The sequence below is a fragment of the Haliotis asinina genome, chromosome 4 (assembly GCF_037392515.1).
Source record: "Haliotis asinina isolate JCU_RB_2024 chromosome 4, JCU_Hal_asi_v2, whole genome shotgun sequence".
In the NCBI taxonomy this organism is placed as follows: domain Eukaryota; kingdom Metazoa; phylum Mollusca; class Gastropoda; order Lepetellida; family Haliotidae; genus Haliotis; species Haliotis asinina.
In genome coordinates this window covers 62381862-62402783 of record NC_090283.1, presented here as the reverse complement: position 1 = coordinate 62402783, position 20922 = coordinate 62381862, and the positions used below count along the sequence as shown (strand labels likewise).

General features: G+C 39.8%; 1 protein-coding gene across 1 annotated transcript in view; it reads left to right on the top strand.

The window, feature by feature from the left end:
- LOC137281764 (elongation factor G, mitochondrial-like) overlaps positions 1-19874 on the top strand; it is a 33143-nt gene extending 13269 nt beyond the window's left edge. Inside the window, exons 9-20 of the mRNA XM_067813367.1 lie at positions 832-989; positions 2132-2213; positions 3826-3963; positions 4664-4765; positions 5438-5632; positions 6321-6403; positions 7460-7529; positions 9830-9922; positions 12835-12910; positions 13553-13621; positions 15469-15629; positions 17110-19874. Of these exons, the coding sequence (XP_067669468.1) occupies positions 832-989; positions 2132-2213; positions 3826-3963; positions 4664-4765; positions 5438-5632; positions 6321-6403; positions 7460-7529; positions 9830-9922; positions 12835-12910; positions 13553-13621; positions 15469-15629; positions 17110-17295 (1413 nt within the window). The 3' untranslated portion in view covers positions 17296-19874. The remainder of the gene's footprint in view (positions 1-831; positions 990-2131; positions 2214-3825; positions 3964-4663; positions 4766-5437; positions 5633-6320; positions 6404-7459; positions 7530-9829; positions 9923-12834; positions 12911-13552; positions 13622-15468; positions 15630-17109) is intronic.
- Positions 19875-20922: the final 1048 nt, after the last annotated feature.

Here is a 20922-nt window from a genome sequence, read left to right as displayed (position 1 = left end):
AGTTTACATTTATGCTGCTCTCAGCAATATTCCTGCTAAATGGCGGCGGTCTGGACATAATTGAATCTGGATCAGACATCAAGTGATCAACAACGTGATTATTGATTTGCCCATTTGGGAACTGTGTCAATAAGCCTGACCACCCATTCCCATTTGCCTCTTACGCCAAGCATAATCTCTGTTTGTGGCAAGCATGGGTTGCTGAGGACCTACTCTACCCCAGATCTTGAGTTGCATAAAGGAATGTTACCAGAATCACAACTCTGTGTGAGTACGGGTGTTACAACTGTCGTAGCGCTAAGATGACTTTTTTTGCAAGGGTAACCAGTGGTGCAGACTGAAATTTGCTTGACATTTCCAAGCCTGTTCCCTCAGGGGTCAAGCCAACGTTCAAAACAACCACTGTTCTTGAGGCCCAGTGTACTCGAACCAGGAACCTTTTCTTCTTCATCAGCATTCAGGAATCATCCACGATCGAGCACGTTATGATAACGTACAGTTACACTTTCTGGTATTTCTGTGCTTTGGCATAGGAATGTCAACACCTGTGTAACAAATCGAAAATAATCCATGTGTCATAGGTTTCACTTGATGTTTCTGAAACAGTGCAAAACTGTGTACAATGTAGCCTGTTTTGTTTTCATTGGTTTGCCTTGAATTAACTGGGACTGCAGATTTCATTCAGGGCTTGTAGATTTTAAAGCCTGCAAGCAGCAGATGGCCAGCAAATTAAAGTATTGCCAACACTGGGTCAGCGGTCAGCGGTCAGCGGTCAGGAGGTCTTCGTATCTTAGTTCACCTAGACATGAGTTATTCTTGACTGTTTTGCAGGCAGCCATCAGACGGACCTGCATCGCGCGGACGTTCACACCAGTGTTGCTGGGCACGGCGTTGAAAAACAAAGGTGTGCAGCCATTGTTGGATGCGGTCATCAATTATCTCCCCAACCCCTCCCAGGTTGAAAACACCTGCCTCGACAACTCCAAGGGGTAAGCCTCACCCCCCACTCTTGTGGATTGTTTAGCAATATAACGTTCTGAAAAAGTAGGGGATATTGGATTTACAAGATCGATAAAATGCAAATAATCAAGTCATTGAGGAATCAGATGATGAAGAGAACTCGAGGGAAAATGTGACAGTTGTTTCCATTCTTTTGGAAAAATTTTATCTGTTTGGATATATATTACTTTTTTTCTTTGGCATTGGCGAGTGGTATGTTGGTGAAATGGAATACAAATTCCCTACTTTTTAGCGGTATATATATCTGCTTCAAAGTTTGACGTAAACCCCAAAGACCAAGTCACAGATAACAGTGGGGAATTGTCCCAATAAGAAGGATCTTAATACTGCTGTTATGAAGCATTGTTGCTTTATTTGAAACAGGTTCAAATGTTAATGGTAATTTCCTGCTGACAGTCATTGTCAGTCATTTCATTAATTTGTTGTTTCTTGTTCCTGTCTTTCTGTGTTTTATTCCATTCCATGTTTTTATCTCTATCATTCACATCATCCAATAACTTGACCATCAGTTAATAACTGTAGCAAATTTTGTTTAATTATTTTCATAAATAACAGTTTTAGACATGTTTTTGTGTGACATGCAGAATTTCTCTCTCTTTTTGATCAGGCAGTCACGTGTATGAATGACCCCCCTCTCAGGTAGTCACTTGTACACGTAACGTGAGACTGTCTTGCGCACACATTACATCCATTACTGCCTATCATTCAGTGTTTGTCCCATTCCATGTTTTTATCTCTCTCTATCATTCAGTGTCTGTCCCATTTTCTGTCAGTCCATGATGTCTGCGATTCCATATTCTATATGATTCTGTGTTTTGTGTCATTGGTCTTTTTCTGTCACTCCTTTTTTCTTTCCTTCTTTCTTGATAGTCATTCCATGTGTTTTTCACTTCTCTATTTTTAATCATTCTGTGTTTTCTGTTTGTGGTATAGTGGAGTAGCCCAGTGGTTAAAGTGTTCACTCATCATGCTGAAGCCTCGGGTATGAGGCCCATTTCTGGTTTCCCCAACTGTGATATTGCTAGAGTGTTGCTAAAGGTGGCATAGAAACTATACTCACTCACTCTGTTGTTCAGTGTTATCTCTCAGTCCACGCGTTGTGTTTCTACAGAATTGAGAAAGCTGAGAAGCTGCTGATGGACTCATCCAGAACATACAACAATCCCTTCATTGGACTTGCGTTTAAGCTGGAGGTAACACCACCTTCTCTCACCAGTGTGGTAGAAGGTCCCGGGGTAGAATAGGCCTTCAGCAACCCATGCTTGCCATGAAAGGCGACTGAACTTGTCATGACTAATGGGATCGGGTGGTCAAACACACTGACTTGGTTCACACATCATCAGCTCCCAATTGTGCAGATTGATGCTCATGATGTTGATCACTGGATTGTCTGATTCAGACTTGATTATTTACACATCGCTGCCATATAGCTGGAATATTGCTGAGTGTGGCGTAAAACTCAACTCACTCACCCACTCACTCACTCACTCACTCACTCACTCACTCACTCACTTACTCACGCCTTCACAAGTTATATTTTTAGTTTTGGGGGTGGTGGAGTGGCCTAGTGGTTACAGCATGTCCATTAGTGGTGTCTACCTGTTTCCATATTGCTAAAAGCGGAGCCATGAAAGTCAAGTCATAACAGAAAGTTAAATGTAACTGATGGGGACATCTGAAAATATTACACTGCCTGACGTCCATCTGAACAATGTGATGCGTTCTAGTTACAAGTTATTCTTTTAGAAGTGATAATTCTACTGTTGTTTTGTTACAAATGGTAGAAGGTGCCAGATTCACTATGCAGAGTTGAGTCCCTTGGACACATCATTAGCAAATTGTGGGTTCAAATCCCAGTTCCATTATGTTTAGGGGCCTGTCAGTACCATGCCCATGCTCTGAATTCTTGGAATCGGTAAATATTTAATACCAATTATCACTTGGCATTTCTTCCCAGATTTTGCAGACGTGCCTACAAACCTGGAGGAAGTTGTGAAAATGTATAGAAAGCCATTCTGGTGCTCTTTGGTGTTTTGTGTTGAATAGGCAATCGTCATGGGAACAGAAACAAATCGAAGACTGAGTTGTTTCTCTGCTGCCATGACCTCTTTGAATTCAGTACAAAACATCCATCTGTTTTTATTATAATAATCTTGTGTTAATCTGTTACTTAATGAAACAAATCATAGCTCAGGGATACACATTTTCAAGCCTCTCAATAATTTCACAGTCAGGTTAGTTTGACATTATCACTCCATGCCGGGGTGGTTCACGCAACTGACCTAGATCATACATTCCTCCATTGGACATTATGAATTAACTCACACTTTCACAATGTACCATAGGCAAAATAATGACACCATTCTGATGAAATTCATTCATATCTTAATGCAGCTTGTGAGACAGAATGTACAAGCTTTTTTACTTTTAAGGCAATCTTGCCAAGCAATCATCCTCGATATCTCCAGGGTATATGTTCCGATAACTCGCCAATATACCCTGGATGCATCTTCAGCTCAACCCAATGAATTTATTACCTCCCTATGTTGGAGATATTGAGGATACCAAGCAATAAACATTTCACAAAGTCCCAGAATTACATGGGTACAGAAAATTGCAGAAAGTGCCCAGCTTCGGAAAAAGTAGAACCAGCAGGGGTTCAGTACATATCCGTAGTGCACCCCTGAGTGACTATCCTAAGTTTACATGGGTATATATAAAACCGAATTCAGTTCATTCAATTCACAAGCTTGACTGAGATTATTTGGGTCCTGACAACAAGTATCAATTGAATTTTATTTGTAGGCTGGCCGATTTGGTCAGTTGACCTACATCCGAGTGTACCAAGGCGGCATTAAGAAGGGGGACACCATTATCAACACAAGGACGCAGAAGAAAACCAAAGTGTCACGGCTCGTCCGCATGAATGCAGACGAGATGGAGGTAGGTTATGTCCGCCAGAGATTCACGATTGAAACTAAACCCTGTTAGATCCTTCATCTTAATATACCCCATTGCTCAAGGCTTCTATTGACCCATGATGGTTGTCAGTAACCCATGCATATAGCTGGAGGCCAGTAACAGGATCAGGTGCTCAGGCATGGTGATACATGTCATTGTATCCCAACTGCATAGATAGATGCTCATGATGTTGATCACTGGACCGTTTGATTCAGACAGGTTCATTTACTGGCTGTTGAATATTTCCAAGTGTGGCGTTTAACAACTGACAAGCTAAGTTAAATAATCTGCTGTCATAAACAGATGTTTGAGTAAGAATGAATTTTCCAAATCAATAAAAGGCAATACTGCCCAAGCAATGCTTTTTCTCGCAAAAAGATGTAACATGTCATTGTTGTACCTTAAAGGTGCATTAATTACAAAATCTGAGAAAGGCGATAAATTAATACTGTCCTAGGTCACTAGCAGTGTAAAATATAATGGATGTGAAGTTATTTACTATTTATTATTTTAAGTTTTTAAAAGTATGGATCGTTTTACCTGCAGCAGTATAAGCAGTATGTATGCTTAATCCAAGTTTTATGATTTTATTAAAGAATTAAAAAATCCTTGATATTTAAGTTCTTTTTACATCCGAAGGTGTCAATATATTCTTTGATGAACTGACATCACTCTCCTCCAGGATATATCAGAGGCTTACTCGGGAGACATCTGTGCCTTGTTTGGTATTGACTGTGCTAGTGGTGATACATTTGTAACCAAGGGCAACACCCATCTGTCTATGGTGAGTAGTGTTTGGTTTCAGTGGTCTGACCTATTTCTAGATGAGCAGCCCATCAACTACGGTGCTGCTGTTGTTTGACTCTACAAGTTTTTTTCTATAACTCCCGTATTCAGTGTCTGTTGTTTGACTCCAGGAGATTGTGCCTATAACTCCTTTATTCACTGCCTGTTGTTTGACTCTGGGAGTTTGTGCCTATAACTCCCATATTCAATGCCTGTTGTTTGACTCCAGGAGTTTGTGTCAATAACTCCCATATTCAATGCCTGTTGTTTGACTCTGGGAGTTTGTGTCAATAACTCCCATATTCAATACCTGTTGTTTGACTCCAGGAGTTTGTGTCAATAACTCCCGTATTCAATGCCTGTTGTTTGATTCCAGGAGTTTGTGCCTATAACTCCCGTATTCAATGCCTGTTGTTTGACTCCAGGAGTTTGTGCCTATACCTCGCGTATTCAATGCCTGTTGTTTGACTCCAGGAGTTTGTGCCTATAACTCCCATATTCAATGCCTGTTGTTTGACTCCAGGAGTTTGTGCCTATAACTCCCATATACAATGCCTGTTGTTTGACTCCAGGAGTTTGTGTCAATAACTCCCGTATTCAATGCCTGTTGTTTGATTCCAGGAGTTTGTGCCTATAACTCCCGTATTCAATGCCTATTGTTTGATTCCAGGAGTCCATGTTTGTTGCGGAGCCTGTCATCTCCATGTCCATCAAGCCCCTCAAGCAGCAGGATGTGGACAACTTCTCTAAAGGTATTGCACGCTTCACGAAGGAAGACCCCACCTTCCGGGTACAGTGGGACAATGACATCAAGGAGACCATCGCCTCAGGCATGGGGGAGCTTCACCTGGATGTCTACGCTCAGGTGAGGAAATATGTCCAGGGTTCTCTTCTGAGGTGAGACAGTTATGAGTGTATGTTAATGTGAGAATGGTGGAAGAGGCTATGCTCATGTCAGACTATGTACAGATATCTATGCTCATATGAGACCTATGTAAAGTGTCTGTGTTAGTGTAAAGCAGATACTCAGTAGAAGTCTATACTAATGTGAGACAACTATATTTATGTGTGTGTTTTCAGATGATAGCTATGTATTTGTGTCTGTGCTTGGATATATAGCTTTGTCCAGGTGTCTTTGCTCATGTGTGACAGGTAAATGTAGGTGTCTATGTAAACTTTCAGGTGTGTGTATGTTCAGATGTGTGATTGTTCAGGTGTGAGTATGTTCAGGTGTGTGATTGTTCAGGCGTGTGTATGCTCAGGTGTGTATACTTGGATGTTTATGTGCAGTTGTATGATAAGTTCTGTGAATGTTCAGGTGTGTCTTCCTCAGGTGTGTATGCTCAGACATGTATGCTAAGATGTGTGTTTCTTCAGGTGTGTGTGTGTTCAGATGTATGAACTCAGGTGATTTCAAGCAGTTAGTATAAGCCACTGCTGAGGTAAGTCAAGTTAATCCATACTTTGATATCTCTGTGCTCAAGTGAGGTTTGTCAGCACCAATGTTTCTTCTGTAAAGTTATTGTTTTCTTGAACTGTATGTTTTACTTCAGAGACTTGAGAGGGAATACAACGCCAAGTGCCAGCTGGGAAAACCTAAAGTGGCATTCAGGGAATCTTTGGTAGGGGAGGTTGAGTAAGTAATCTGTTAGTTTGATAACTGACGCATTAAGACTTATTCCGTCTGTAAAACATGAGGCTGAGCATGGTTAAGTCGGGGTAATGGGGTAGCCAAGTTGTTGAAGTGTTCGCTTGCCACACCAAATACCAATGTTCGATTCCCCACATTGGTACAATGTGTGAAGCCCATTTCACAGTGTCCCCCAACGTGACATTGCTGGACTATACCTAAGAGTGACGTAAAATCAAACTCACTCTCTATGATTACGCCTGATAAAGCAGTCCAATGTCTGATGTTATAAGCAGCGATCCACACTGTTCTTGTACATAGATGCATGATATCAAGTCACAGAGCATGACAACCCAATTTGTTTGGTGACCTCTGATGACCAGTGTTACTGGAGACTATCAGTGATGCCAGATCAGACAGTCCCTGCCAAAAGTAAAAGGAAAAGCTGTTATCCAAGTCCACTTGGATGTGTTTGAAACAGAGGCATGATAAAGACCATCTGAACCAATACATCTGTCAACCAACTCAACAGGAATAGGTGCCTGAGTACCAGTTCACATCCAGAAGCTGTGTCAGGAGGTCAGTGATTTACTGTCCGTTTAAGTTAAGCTGGTGAAACAGCGCCAGCCGTATCCTGACTAGTAGGGGGTTGAAGCACGTTGCACCTAAAGCATGTGTCTGTGCTGTGCTGTTCCACAAGCTGTTTGTTTGAAAATAGAACAATGTTACCTGAAAGTCTCTTGAACAACTATTTCCGTGATCAATCATGAAGCATCAGATTTCAGATCCTGCTGGTACAGAGGTTTCCTCTGTCTAATTTATGTTTAGTGCACTTATTCCTGTTTTGAGCTGGTTAATCAATCATCATTCTCATTTGAACCCAAACAGACTATATTTTGCTTTGTGTCATCATACCTTCAATAATATATTACACATTTGCCAGTTTTTAATACTTGGATAAAGTCCTGTGTGTTTGTGTTTTCAGTAATTGTTGGTCAGACTTAAAATCTTACTGGCATTTGAAAATAGTACCTAACACCTGTTGTTGTTTTTTGTTATCAGATTTGACTACTTTCATCGGAAGCAAACTGGAGGTCAAGGTCAATATGGTCGGGTCATAGGACTCATGGAGGTCAGTGCATTTTAAGTTTCACTTGATTGATCAATTACTGTCAACATGTGGGTGGTGGTTAGAAAGTTCCTGATCAATTACTGTCAACATGTGGGTGGTGGTTAGAAAGTTCCTGATCAATTACTGTCAACATGTGGGTGGTGGTTAGAAAGTTCCTGATCAATTACTGTCAACATGTGGGTGGTGGTTAGAAAGTTCCTGATCAATTACTGTCAACATGTGGGTGGTGGTTAGAAAGTTCCTGATCAATTACTGTCAACATGTGGGTGGTGGTTAGAAAGTTCCTGATCAATTACTGTCAACATGTGGGTGGTGGTTAGAAAGTTCCTGATCAATTACTGTCAACATGTGGGTGGTGGTTAGAAAGTTCCTGATCAATTACTGTCAACATGTGGGTGGTGGTTAGAAAGTTCCTGATCAATTACTGTCAACATGTGGGTGGTGGTTAGAAAGTTCCTGATCAATTACTGTCAACATGTGGGTGGTGGTTAGAAAGTTCCTGATCAATTACTGTCAACATGTGGGTGGTGGTTAGAAAGTTCCTGATCAATTACTGTCAACATGTGGGTGGTGGTTAGAAAGTTCCTGATCAATTACTGTCAACATGTGGGTGGTGGTTAGAAAGTTCCTGATCAATTACTGTCAACATGTGGGTGGTGGTTAGAAAGTTCCTGATCAATTACTGTCAACATGTGGGTGGTGGTTAGAAAGTTCCTGATCAATTACTGTCAACATGTGGGTGGTGGTTAGAAAGTTCCTGATCAATTACTGTCAACATGTGGGTGGTGGTTAGAAAGTTCCCTCACCACACCAAACTTCTCGATCAATTCCCACATGGATACAATGTATGGAGCCCATTTCTGATGTTCCTCACCGTGATATTGGTCACTCACTCTCTCACTGACAAAATTTTATGTTGTGGGATGAGAACTGTATGATAGACAGATTCTCTGACAGGAGAGTGGCGGGTCAGTTGTTCAATCCTCAGCCATGTTATATCAAAATACTTCAAAAGATGGTGCATGTTAGCACCCAGTCTGGTGTTTGACTTCAGGTGGATAAAACAAGGAATGGTCAGTAGTGCGTCAGTAAACTCTGTATGAGTAGGGCATCCATGATAAAACTCAGGCATGGATAAAGATGTTATTGTATTTAGATAAATTAGAAAAACTTTTGATTGATTAATACTGTGTATACGAAACTGTATTCAAAATGTCACATGGAGTATGAATCCGTCTCACCTCCTTCGATCGGGTGGAATGAATGAATAACAGTTTGTGACCTTTGACATTGAAATCCAACTCACACTGATGTATCACACTGTTATAATTAAAAATGTTTAGAATATTCATATTTTTATTTGTGAAGTGCACAACAGGCGAACAAGTCCCTCGGATCATTTTTTTTATCTTGCAAGTGTTTTCTTACTTGGAAATCATTTGATAATGTTTGTTTTGATAACAATAGTGGTGAGCTTCCCATACCATACTGTGGCAGAAAGAAAACAGTTCTGGAAAACACAGGAAGCACTTTTCTTAGATACTCCACCAATCCAGATATGAAACACACATTGCGCCTTCCATGCGGACTCTCTTGCTTACGAACATCCTCAGTCACTGATATACTCAATCGGTCAGCTCTCTTGGTTCAGATGCACTGAACAAGTAGTAAGATGCATGGACCATCATCACAATGCATACTGCATGCTGATATTAACAGAAAAGTGAGTGAGTGAGTGAGTGAGTTTAGTTTAATGCCACACTCAGCAATATTTCAGCTACATGGTGGTGGTCTGTAAATAATCATGTCTGGACCAGACAACCCAGGGATCAACAGCATGAACATCAATCTGTGCAATTGTTAAAAGAAAAGAAAACCAGACTAATCTGTTCTGGTGATGCCACGGGAGAGAATGAACAACCCGGCTTAACAAGTCCTTAAATACTCCTGTTTAGAAGTGCCCTCTACCAAAAATGACCTCCCTTAGATCTGGCTTACTGCAAAGTAAAATCAATTTCAATCTAATTTACCCTGCTCAACTGAATGAGGTTTCATTTTCTTTCATTTTAAAGGGTAATAAATTTGTTGGATGGCCCTTTGCAATGTATTATTTCCACAGCCAGTTGCCTCGGGAACTGAGTACACAATGCCGTATAGAAAGTGGTCAGACATGGGGGTTGCACTTTCTCTGAGAGTGGGGGTTCAAATCCCACACTGGACTCCTGCCGACACAAGTACGAGAATCTGTACTTGACTGGGAAAGTCCAGCAGTTTGAGACATTCCAACCTTTGTGCTTCAGCCTCTCCCCCCAGAAGAAAACACCAAGGTAGAGTTTGAAGACCAGACAACAGGGACCAATATACCCAAGCAATATATTCCCGCCATAGAGAAGGTAAGCAGAATTCTGTGTATTTATTAAAGACAATATATATGTATGCAGTAAGCTTTGGTTATATAATGACCAGAGAGGAACCACTAATATTAATTTGCTCTAACATTTGTTTGATCGATGCGATTAGAAAATAGAGATAGAGGGGGACAGAGCTCCAGAAAAACTGTACATTGGCGTAACATACAGCATGAAATATGCAAGAAAAATAAATGCCAGCATATGAAAAAGCAGTAAATAGTTGTTTAACTTGTGTCAAAATAACAATGTGTATTTGCCTAATACATCAAAATCATGTTGTGTATCACATCACTTCAAGCCTGTCGAACATAAAGCTTTTCCATCTCTAGGTAATCAAAATTACTTCTAAAGGCAAATGAAATGTGCAACAGAGATAGAATTTATACCAATTGTGGTTGACCTATCTATAAATAATGACCAATCAAATAGCAGCTGTCTGTAAGCAAATTAAAAATGGTGAGCAAGTGGCCTAAGCTTCCACATGCTCCATCTTTCAGTTAAGTGGTAATTACCAGGGGTTTGTATTTCACTAAAATATTTGTTAATTTTAGACTCTCTGAGCATGTGAAAATATCTACTGGCGAACTTCCGCTTTGGTCGTATTCGTTTGTTTTACATTAATTTTTGACTCTCTGTGAGCATGTGTAGAGCGTGTAAAAATACCTACTGTCCAACTTTCGCTTTGGTTGTATTCGTTGGTTTCACATTAATTTTCTACTTACTGTGTGCATGGACAGGGTGTGTAGAAATATCTACTGGTGAACCGCTTTGGTCATATTCTATTTTTTTCACATTATTTTTAGTCTTGCTGCGCGCATGCGCAGAGCATGTAAAATTATCTTCTGGCAAAACTTCTGCTTTGGGCTTATGTTTACCAATAGTGCAAATACACTCAGAATAAAATAATGAAATAAATGATTATTTACATGTGGCAACTATTCATAGCTGACTAAATACATCCATCTGCATATGTTTTTCAGTTATTGATGTCCTATTTAGGTTGCAGCTGCATCAGAAATGTGTGTTTTGTTAGTTGTTGTGAGTAGGGGATGTGCAGGAAGAACGGTGGTGGTGAGATGTATTTATGCAAGAACTTGCTGACCTATTTATTTCACTACTCTCGGTTCATAAAAAGTTAAGAAAGAAGTTGCATTCGACCTAAAACTATATGTTTGTTTTGATTTTTTTTTTTTCTCTAGAGCATGTACACACCATTGGTAAAGCATACGACTAAAGCGGAAGTTCGCCAGTAGATGCGTACAGCAAGTCGAAAATTATTATGAAACCAACAAATGCTTTACCGACAGTGTAATTCCAAGAGGGGTTTCCCACAATATAAACATTACTTGAACGGCATAGGAGCCCTGACATTTGAGAAATGGCGATCCAGGATTATTCGGACATGTTCCCAGACTTTTCTACTCTAGCGCAAATAGCACTCATCATCCTTGTATCGAGTGTGCCGATGGAGTGGGGATTTAGCCTGCAAACTTGTATACATACAACCAATCGGAATTATCTCAGCCAAATCAGACTCAACAATCTCATGATGTTGAACTTGCATATGGAGGATTCTGACCTGTTTTGTTTAACAACGTTATATGTACTGGTAAAAGGTTGTCTGGACCGGTAAAAAATTTTTAAAAGTTTTTATAACTCAGCAGGAACACTGTGATGTTTTAAATGAACTTGTAACATTAGCTATTTGCAGTATGGATGTGAAACAAAACAATGGGAACAAGATTTTGACCAAAAAAATGATATCGTGAAGACATGGCTGTTATGTCATGAAATAGCCATCTTGGTAACTTGTATTACACCGAAACAGATGCAGAATAAGGCACATAATATTTCTTACAGCACACATGGGTAATGAGCGAGTGATTGAGCGAGTTTATAATCACAGCGGCAGTATTTCAGCCCTATCGTGATTGATATATTGATTATATATTCATATATTCATGATAAATGTGCAGATCCTATCACAGAAATAAGAAATAAAAGGAGCATATATCTCGTAAATAGGATTTCAAATTAGGTCAATACAATATGAAAAATACTGAGGATCGCCAACAGCTAAAGGTAGATCACCATTCTAGGGACCCTGGGGACATAAAGTATTTTGTTTTTTCCCGCATGGATCCTAACTGGATTAATCGCCATTTGCGATTGTACTGATATTTAGCCATGATAAAACAACAAATATTCTACAGTTAAAAAGGTGTGTAGAGCTTTTAAAGTTTTGAGACTACACATGGGTAAAGGTGTATTGGCTGTAATTTGTCATTGTTGGGTGGATTTTGTCTTATTTTATTATTGAGTGAGTGAGTGAGTTGAGATTTTAAGTCACATTGGCATTATTTCAGCCATATCTTGACTAAAACTGTTTTATGATGATTGAAAAATAAGTAATGAACACCTGTCACTGAAGGACAGTAAACCACTAGATTATCACAGATAAGTAATTAAATCTAAAACAGTGTACATATATAGAGGACAATATAATATAAAATTTTATTAATGAATTGAAAAACGTATCATCAGTTATACTTATTTTAACTAAATACTCACACTTTAAAATGATGGTGGGTGGTGGGTATCAAGGAGTATAGATACCCAAATGAAAACTGGAAATACCCACTTACTTTCAAAAGTATAGGTATAATACCCACATGGTTAGAAGGTGTATCTGGAGCTCTGGAGGGGCCAGGTCAAAAACAAAAGCAATTTATTATATCCATCAGTTTGTTAAAATGTGTTCGCTATAAACCTGCTTACTGTATTCAGGCATATCTCGGATGTTATTTTAATATTTTTTGAAAAATATTTGGCTTGATTATTTTGTAACAGAAACACTGTCACTCTATATATGATGGTCTGACTGTTTGCTGCAGGGTTTCCGGAAGGCGTGTGAGAAGGGTGGACTGACAGGACATAAAGTGTCTGGGGTCCGTTTCATACTCAAAGATGGTAAACATTTGATGCCTGTGTGTCAGACTTTCTGCATGTTAAGTGGTAGAGTTTGAAGAAAGCTGTCTTTTGTCTGAAGACCAGAATTTGATTCTCCTTTGATTACATTACCTGGTGCCCACTCTTTAGTTTCTATGAAAACCAAAATCACTTCAAGCTTTCTTTCAGCATTCAGCTGACATACTGTGATAAAAGTGAAACACTGTTCAAAGCCACATAAAGCTTGCTCACTCACTCACTCACTCACTCACTCACTCACTCACTCACTCACTCACTCACTCACTCACTCACTCACTCACTCACTCACTCAGAATGGCTTGTAAGTTCCTTGCTTGAAGGGGCAGTTGTGTAACCAGTTGGTTTAAGCATTCACTCATCACACCAAACACCCGGGTTCTAGTCCCCAAATGAGTACAATATATGAAGCTGGAATATTGCTGTAAAGTTGCTAAAAGTGGGGTAAAACTACACTCACTCACTCATTACTGCTGGGTGACTCTATTTGTGATATGGATGCAGTGTTCATGGTAGGATTTGTAAAATTAGAAATATGATTATAAATATGTAGTCCAAATCTTTTGCGCGTGACATTTTCATTTCCTCGCCCAGTGAATGATGCCTCCATGTTGCCCACTGTTACAGGTGCTCACCATGCTGTAGATTCCAGTGAACTTGCCTTCACTACGGCAGCTGAAATGGCTGTGAAACAGGGTGAGTATGCCAGGTAATACAAGTTGCACAATTGTAAAACCAGGACAGATACAGTCTAAGTAAACTTATCCTCAGTACTTTTCCTTATGGGAGGTTGCGTCAGGTAAGCTTTGAGATTGACCAATCAGAACACAGCTTACCAAATCACGAAAGTGGACTTTCGCACATACCTGTTGAACTTTTTATCTCGAAAAGGTTCATACCCGAACGATTCCGAATGCTATTTAGCGTACGCTCGCTTCCGGGTGATACACATGTCGTACATACAACCATGACAACGGTGAGTAAACAGTCGCTGAAAATGGTGTTTTTTGGCAATATTCAAGGATGTTACCTTGCAGAAATATTAGCTAATGGTAACCATGTCAACAGAAACCCCATAGCGTATATACTGCAGGTCAAATAACTGTGTTATATGTGGATTTTTATTTGTGGAGAGATCTGTGTCAGTGACCTGAATATTTTGACAGTCCCTCTGATCCCTAAATAGTAGCCGTTGTATGATTGGTTAAATCTATTTAACCGTCTCGCGTTTGATTGGACTGTCATTGGTCGCTCAAAGGTTACTTGAAACGACCATATACTAAGTTTTGTTACTCAGTGGTGGAGTGTAACGAAATACACTGAGACTAAGTTTACTTAGACTGAGGGCAGATATTGTGTACGTAGAAGGACTAAGTGTTGTTCATGTGAGCAGCATCCTCCACGTTGTCAAATCTGTACCAGACAATCCAGTGATTTGCATTGTGAGCCTTGATCGATTCACACACCATTGGCATCATCTTGTGAAACATGCATCCAAATCTTGTCAAACCAAAATTATTTGCTATCAGGTAAGTTTTGGTCAGGGCTGTCAAGTTTTACATCTAACCAGCCCTGTGGTCTGGCTGAAAGATTTTGGAGTTTCGTACCCTGGAAAAATGTGTGATCATTGATACTTGCATAAACTGTTGCAGTGAAATTAAGTTTTGATTTACTCAGATGATACACAACAATAGTTCTTTCATTACAGGCAGCTTCTGAGTTATATTTAGGACGGTGTTTTGTCAGCAATACATATATATACTAAGGGAAAAAAATAAGTGATCACATGAAAGGACAAATGTGCCTTTATTTTTTTCCAGTTGTCTTTACAAGTTGTAAGATATAAATCTTGTTAAGAAACTTGAAAAAAAATAAGGGAATACTTCTCCTTTCATGTGATCCCTAATTTTTATCCCTAGTATATGCTAATCAGACCTTTGGGGGCATTTTAGCTGAAAGTTACTTCTCCAATATCAATAATCGATTATTATTCAAATAATTCAACAATTATAATCTCAGTGATCTACATTGATACCCAGCCTGACTGGGGACGGGATAAAACCTACACCAGGATGCACTAAACCCACATAGATACTGCACTCTGCAACATCTGATGTGAAAACATGTGAAAACATGTACACATTCAGTCTAAGTAAACATAGACTGAGTATTATTCGTTACACCACTATGACATCTTGGAATAGTGACAAAAAATACAATTTTCAGCGACTGTTTATTCACGGAGAATAATGGTGTCCTCCATGTGTATGATAACTTGGAAACGATCATGCAGAAATTAGTGTTCAAAATCGTTCGAGTACAAACATTTAGGGGTGAAAGTTCAAACGGTATGTGCGAATGTCAAGTAGTGTGATTTGATAATCTGTGTTCTGATTGGTCAGTTCATGGGGTTAGCTGACGTGACCTTCTATTAATGTTTGTTGGACTCAGTATAACATTGTATAATAATACTGAGCCTAAGTTTACTGAGACTGGTACAGATTCAGCCCAGTGAACCTATTTAATATTGATGCCTCTTCCAGTGTTTGCGGACGGGAACTGGACTATTCTAGAGCCAGTCATGACGGTGGAGGTGAATGCACCCGGAGAGTTCCAAGGTTCAGTCATGGCAGCCCTCAGCAAGCGCCACGCCCTCATCACTGGGACTGATGCTATAGAGGGGTACTTTACGCTCTATTGTGAGGTAAGGGTGAATTTTTAGTTACCATGGTGATAGGAACATGATAGTGAGTTACGGATTCATAAGCTGCTGTTCAGAGTTGATTGTTGATTGTTGTTCAGAGTGGAAGCCAGGATGGTGTGCCATCACCTCACATTTGTGTGTTATTTTGAAGGTATACATTATTATGTTGTTTATTTAACATTTACAGTTAGTTGACCGTTTTCTGTAAATAAGCACATCAGAACTGGATGATCCACTGGCATGGGAAACATTCTATACAATGCCATTTGTCAAGTCAGAAGGCCGAAGCCCCTGACCCTGCTAACTGCCTCCTATAAAAACACTTGACTGAAGACCATGGGATTAAGTCCCATATTGGAACTGATTTCTGGTTTGCCAATGTCCATCTTTGTTTCACTGAAAACCAAGACAACTTCAAGATTTCATCACATATTCAGCTGACTCTCTGTGATAGATAGAGGATACTTACTGCTAGACACATATTAGATGATCCTGCGCACTAAACGCATTTGTGACAAGAGAGGTGGTACAACGAATTGGGCGAGTACACTTGGCTGCTCCAGGTAGCTTGACGATTATGCACATGCAATACATGCTAACCGTGACATGAAATCAACACTGCTACTGATTAACACCTGTCTCGATGCTGTTTTACACCTGCTATAACAATTCATGCGTGAAACGCACGGGGAAAATGAACTTCTCGACATTTATCAGACAACCTGTCTCCCTCTTGTTTCAAGTGGATCGTTCTGTGGGGCGTTCCCAAGTATGCAAATTGGGGTCATTTGTCAGGTCGTGGATCATCTTATATGTGTTTACCAGTAATGACCCTCTTTGTAATACCAATTTCATTTCACGAGTTGATGATTTCTCTCGCTCGATAATACAAATGGTATTTCAGGTAAGTGGGTCTAGTATTCCGTTTATTACTTTCCGACATAATTTGATGGAAACAGCTTATACTGTGATGACTTTCAGGTTTCCCCGAGTCAAACGTCAAATACCATTGTGACAGAGGCATTTGTATTATGATGTCATAACTGTAGCCATTATGATGTCATATATCTAGTGTAGTATTGCCATAAAAATATTACAATGCAATATCTTCCAAGGGCAAGAGTAATAACACACACTCACTCACTCACCCACCCACCCATTCTGTTGAGAAGTTTCTGTTGCAGCCTGTCAGTCGGCTAATCCTACTGCCTGTATGCCATGATTATTCAAGACTATGGACTTCTTCTGTGCTGATAATTGTGACATTAACTGTTTAAGTTGATAATTATTTTCAAATTTGTGTCAAATTTGGGGGTGGCTGTTGCAAAGTATCCTCAGTTTATCTGTAACTTGCCCGCTTAACACTCACTCACTCACTCACCCACCCAGAGACTGATTTTGCTGCATGTAGGCACTCATCACATCCACTTGTCAAATTGCTGTTTCAAGTATTCTGTAGACATTCACTTTTACCTTACAGGTTCCTCTGAATGAAATGTTCGGCTATGCAACAGAGCTCAGGTCGTTGACCCAGGGCAAGGGGGAGTTCACCATGGAATACAGTCGCTACTGCCCCGCCCTCCCCGAGACCCAGGAGGAGCTGGTGCTGGAGTATGAGCAGGCCCAGGGGGGACATGGGGACAAGAAGAAAAAGAAGCGGAACTGATGACTTGGCTCTAGGAAATGTATATATGTATGTGTGTGTGTGGTATGACAGTACAGACCGAGATGATGGACTTTGGAAGACCAGACCAGACCAGGTCAGGTGGTGTGTTGGGATGGAGTAGGGACGATTCACGGACTTGTAACTGTTCTGTGTTCAGAGACAGCTTTGCTGTTGACTTTGTACAGTTCTCCTTTTACCAAGTCATACTGGCAACTGTGGACGGGGTACATATTACCTGGATATTCTGGAAACATGAAGAATGGGCAAAAACTGTGATGACCATTGACGAGACATAACTTTTCTTTATGTATGTAAGATATCTTAAAGAAGAGGCACAAATTATGTGCTAGTGACTTCAAGTACCTGTTCTGAAGGTATTCTGGATACGTATCGAAGAGTCACTTGTTACACAGGCAGTCTGGAAAGGCTTAGAAGGGGGCACCTGTTGCACTAGTTCATTATTTTATGTGGAGAATGGTGGATAAAGAAACGGAGTAAATACAGAGGACATGACGTGGCAGTTGGAGATGAGCTCTTCCAGACAGAATCCGTTTTCTACACAGAATCCCTCTTTCAAACAGAATCCCTCTTTCACACAGAATCCAAACAGATCAAGTGTGGTCAATAAATCAAGCGTGAAGTGTTTACATACATGGACAGTGTATTGTGATGTGAACCGACAACAGTCAGCCTTGAACTCACTTTCATAATGATCTACACACAATATTCTTATCATATACTGGACAGCAAAAGAAACGCATATGTTTTTGTTTTGTCAATTTTTTTAATAGAACTCTTAAACATTAATGTTTACTTTACTGAGGTTTCAATTATTTTTCCATGTTGCATTTATTTTGCTGTTCAGTATGTGAACCCAGTCTCAAATTGATGTGAAAATGCATTTGGTCATAGACTTATCTCTTATCTCCTGTAGTCAAGAGTGACGCCAGCTGATGAGGTCAACCAGTTCTCAGACTATCCATTCTCAGGCCTGCCATACAAACGAGGGACCAAATTGAGCAGAATTGCAAGCCTGACACTGAGAAGCATGAACATAGGTTTGAAGCTCAATACAATAGGGAGTTGATGCACTACATCCCAATATCAAATTTTCAAGATTAGACTCATGGTGATGAAAAACATTAAAGCCTGTTCATCTCCACACACCGCCATCTTTGCTGATATTTATGCTGTTTTTGGATGTTATGGTTGCTGTTTTTGGATGCTATGACTGCCATTTTGTATGCTTGGTGACCATTCTCGGGCGGTTTTGGCTGATTCGCAAGTTTTGTTTCCATTTCAGACGATTCGTTTTCCATTACAGAGCCTTTGTTTCAGTTTTAGTGGATAATGTTGCAGTTTATTTTTTTTCAATTTGATGATTTTGGTTCTGTTTTGGTGTATATGAATTCAGTTCTGATGATCTGTTCACCGTTTGTATGGTTGGCCTGATTCTTATTAAAGAAGCACACCTAGCTGGAATTTCATCATTTGTTTGAAGAAAAGTCATAATATATTTCGGCATGCTGCTCCATGAAGCATGACATTGTGTGAATATCTGCCACGTCATTGCTGCTTGGGAACCCATGTTTTCTTTCACTGCATTACACTGAGCATCGTTACTTAGCCTGAACATGCCAGATATCCGTGAGCAGGGGTACAAATCCAGTTTCACCACAATGTTTGTAAGCGCCATATCCATACTCTCAAACATTCATTAAGTTGGGAAACATCCCAGACCTACATTAGCTATGACCTCCCACCCACATTAAAGTGACAAGCCATAATACTATGAAGCACATAGTACCACACAGTAATAGGCCAGGACCTTGAGGAGGTATGTTTCTGTATTTGTGTCTGATCCCCTCATTATGACCCTAGTCATTGTATACCATGTCACAAGACTGCTGACATGATGCAGATTCTTCGACCAGTCCTGCATTTCTTTGCTCCAGTTGTTTGGTGTGTAAATACCAAACGTATCAACTCATCCGTGAAGCACCATATTGCTATCAGTGTGATAAAGGTCACTTTCATTTTCAAACCATGATCATAAAATTTGCTTAACATCTTTGAACAGTTGCTAGGAGAGTAGTATATCTCGGAAGGATTTGTAGATGGTGATTCAGTATGTTCCTTTAGGTAGGACCATACAGTATTATAATCACAGAATTCATGAAATGGTTTACTTTTAACATCAGGGGTTGAAAACAATATTTGACTTTCTTACAAGGTTTTGAATACTGAAAACAAAGTTTTGTTCATGTTCAAGATGATTATGCATGAATGTAAGCTTCAGTGTTTTCAATCCTATAATCACATCGTCATCCTGGACATTTATGAAATCAAGTCTTTTCTCAAGCATATATTCGTTTACAAATATGAAATCATGGACATTGAGGTTCCCATGAAGTTTTTGAAGAAATGACTTGTGACTCGATGAACAAGTTCATCACTATCCTGACATTTTGTCACAGTGTGATTGGTTGCTTGTAAATATTACAAATCATGTATGAAAAGATATTTATTAACTCTGAGCAGAATTTTACTGAAATAAAATATATGTGCATATCATGAAAGATTTTTTGTTATTGAATTCTGTAATTGTGTGTTCACTCACAGGCAGACAGTAGCTAAAATGGGGTTGCGCAGCATAGAGAAAATGACCAGTCTTCTTACATGCCATCGAAGCGAGCAAAGGTTTGCAACGTACTTACCTCGCTGCAGTTTGAAAAATAATTTGCATGTCAAAATAAAATATGGCCACCATCAAAGGTATACACCCGTTTCTTCACTTGGTTGTGGTCTCACATTTCCAACCCCATGTTGAACAATTACTCATGTGAAAGATTTTTTATTCAACATTTTAAGCACAGCTCATATATCAGACCATTCTTCGCCTCCATTGCCCCTTCCAGCTTCCGGTTCAACAGAGTGAAGGAACAGGTGGGTATTATTCCATTCGTAACTACTCGTCTCATTCCATGACCTACAAGACGACGCCATCCAGCTTGACTGAATGACACAAGTAGATACAAATGGGTATTATTCCATGTGGAACACTTACAGCTATATCCCCTGCTTTAGTCACCTCATACGACATGCATAGTTCCCTTTTATGCCAAGCATGGGTTGCTGAAGACCTAGTCTACCCTGGACCTTTACAGGTTGGAAAGTCAACTGGACACCGGTACAGCCAGATACACAAATTTGCTTGCCCGCCAGAAAAACCACTAGGCTGGGATGTTGTGCGATGGGTTATTCCACCCCTGAATATTGTATCAGTATGTCACTCCGTGATTAGTATGTCACAATCCACTGGTAAAAAGACATTATCATTTAAGTCACTGGCCATAAAACACTTTCTTGGAGTATTATTAGATACATGATTAAAAAAAAATACATTCACCAAGCTTAATAATTCAATCATTTATTGCATTATAACCTGCATATACCTTACAGAGCAAAACATACAGATGAAAACATCCCAACAATATACCCTTAGAAATCCAACAACATTGAGTACATACATACCTGGAGCAGGTGATTTCACTCTGATCAGTACTGGGTACAGAAACCTGTTTCTCATTGTCACGTTGAAAATAACAAAAATACATTTGTGTGGAA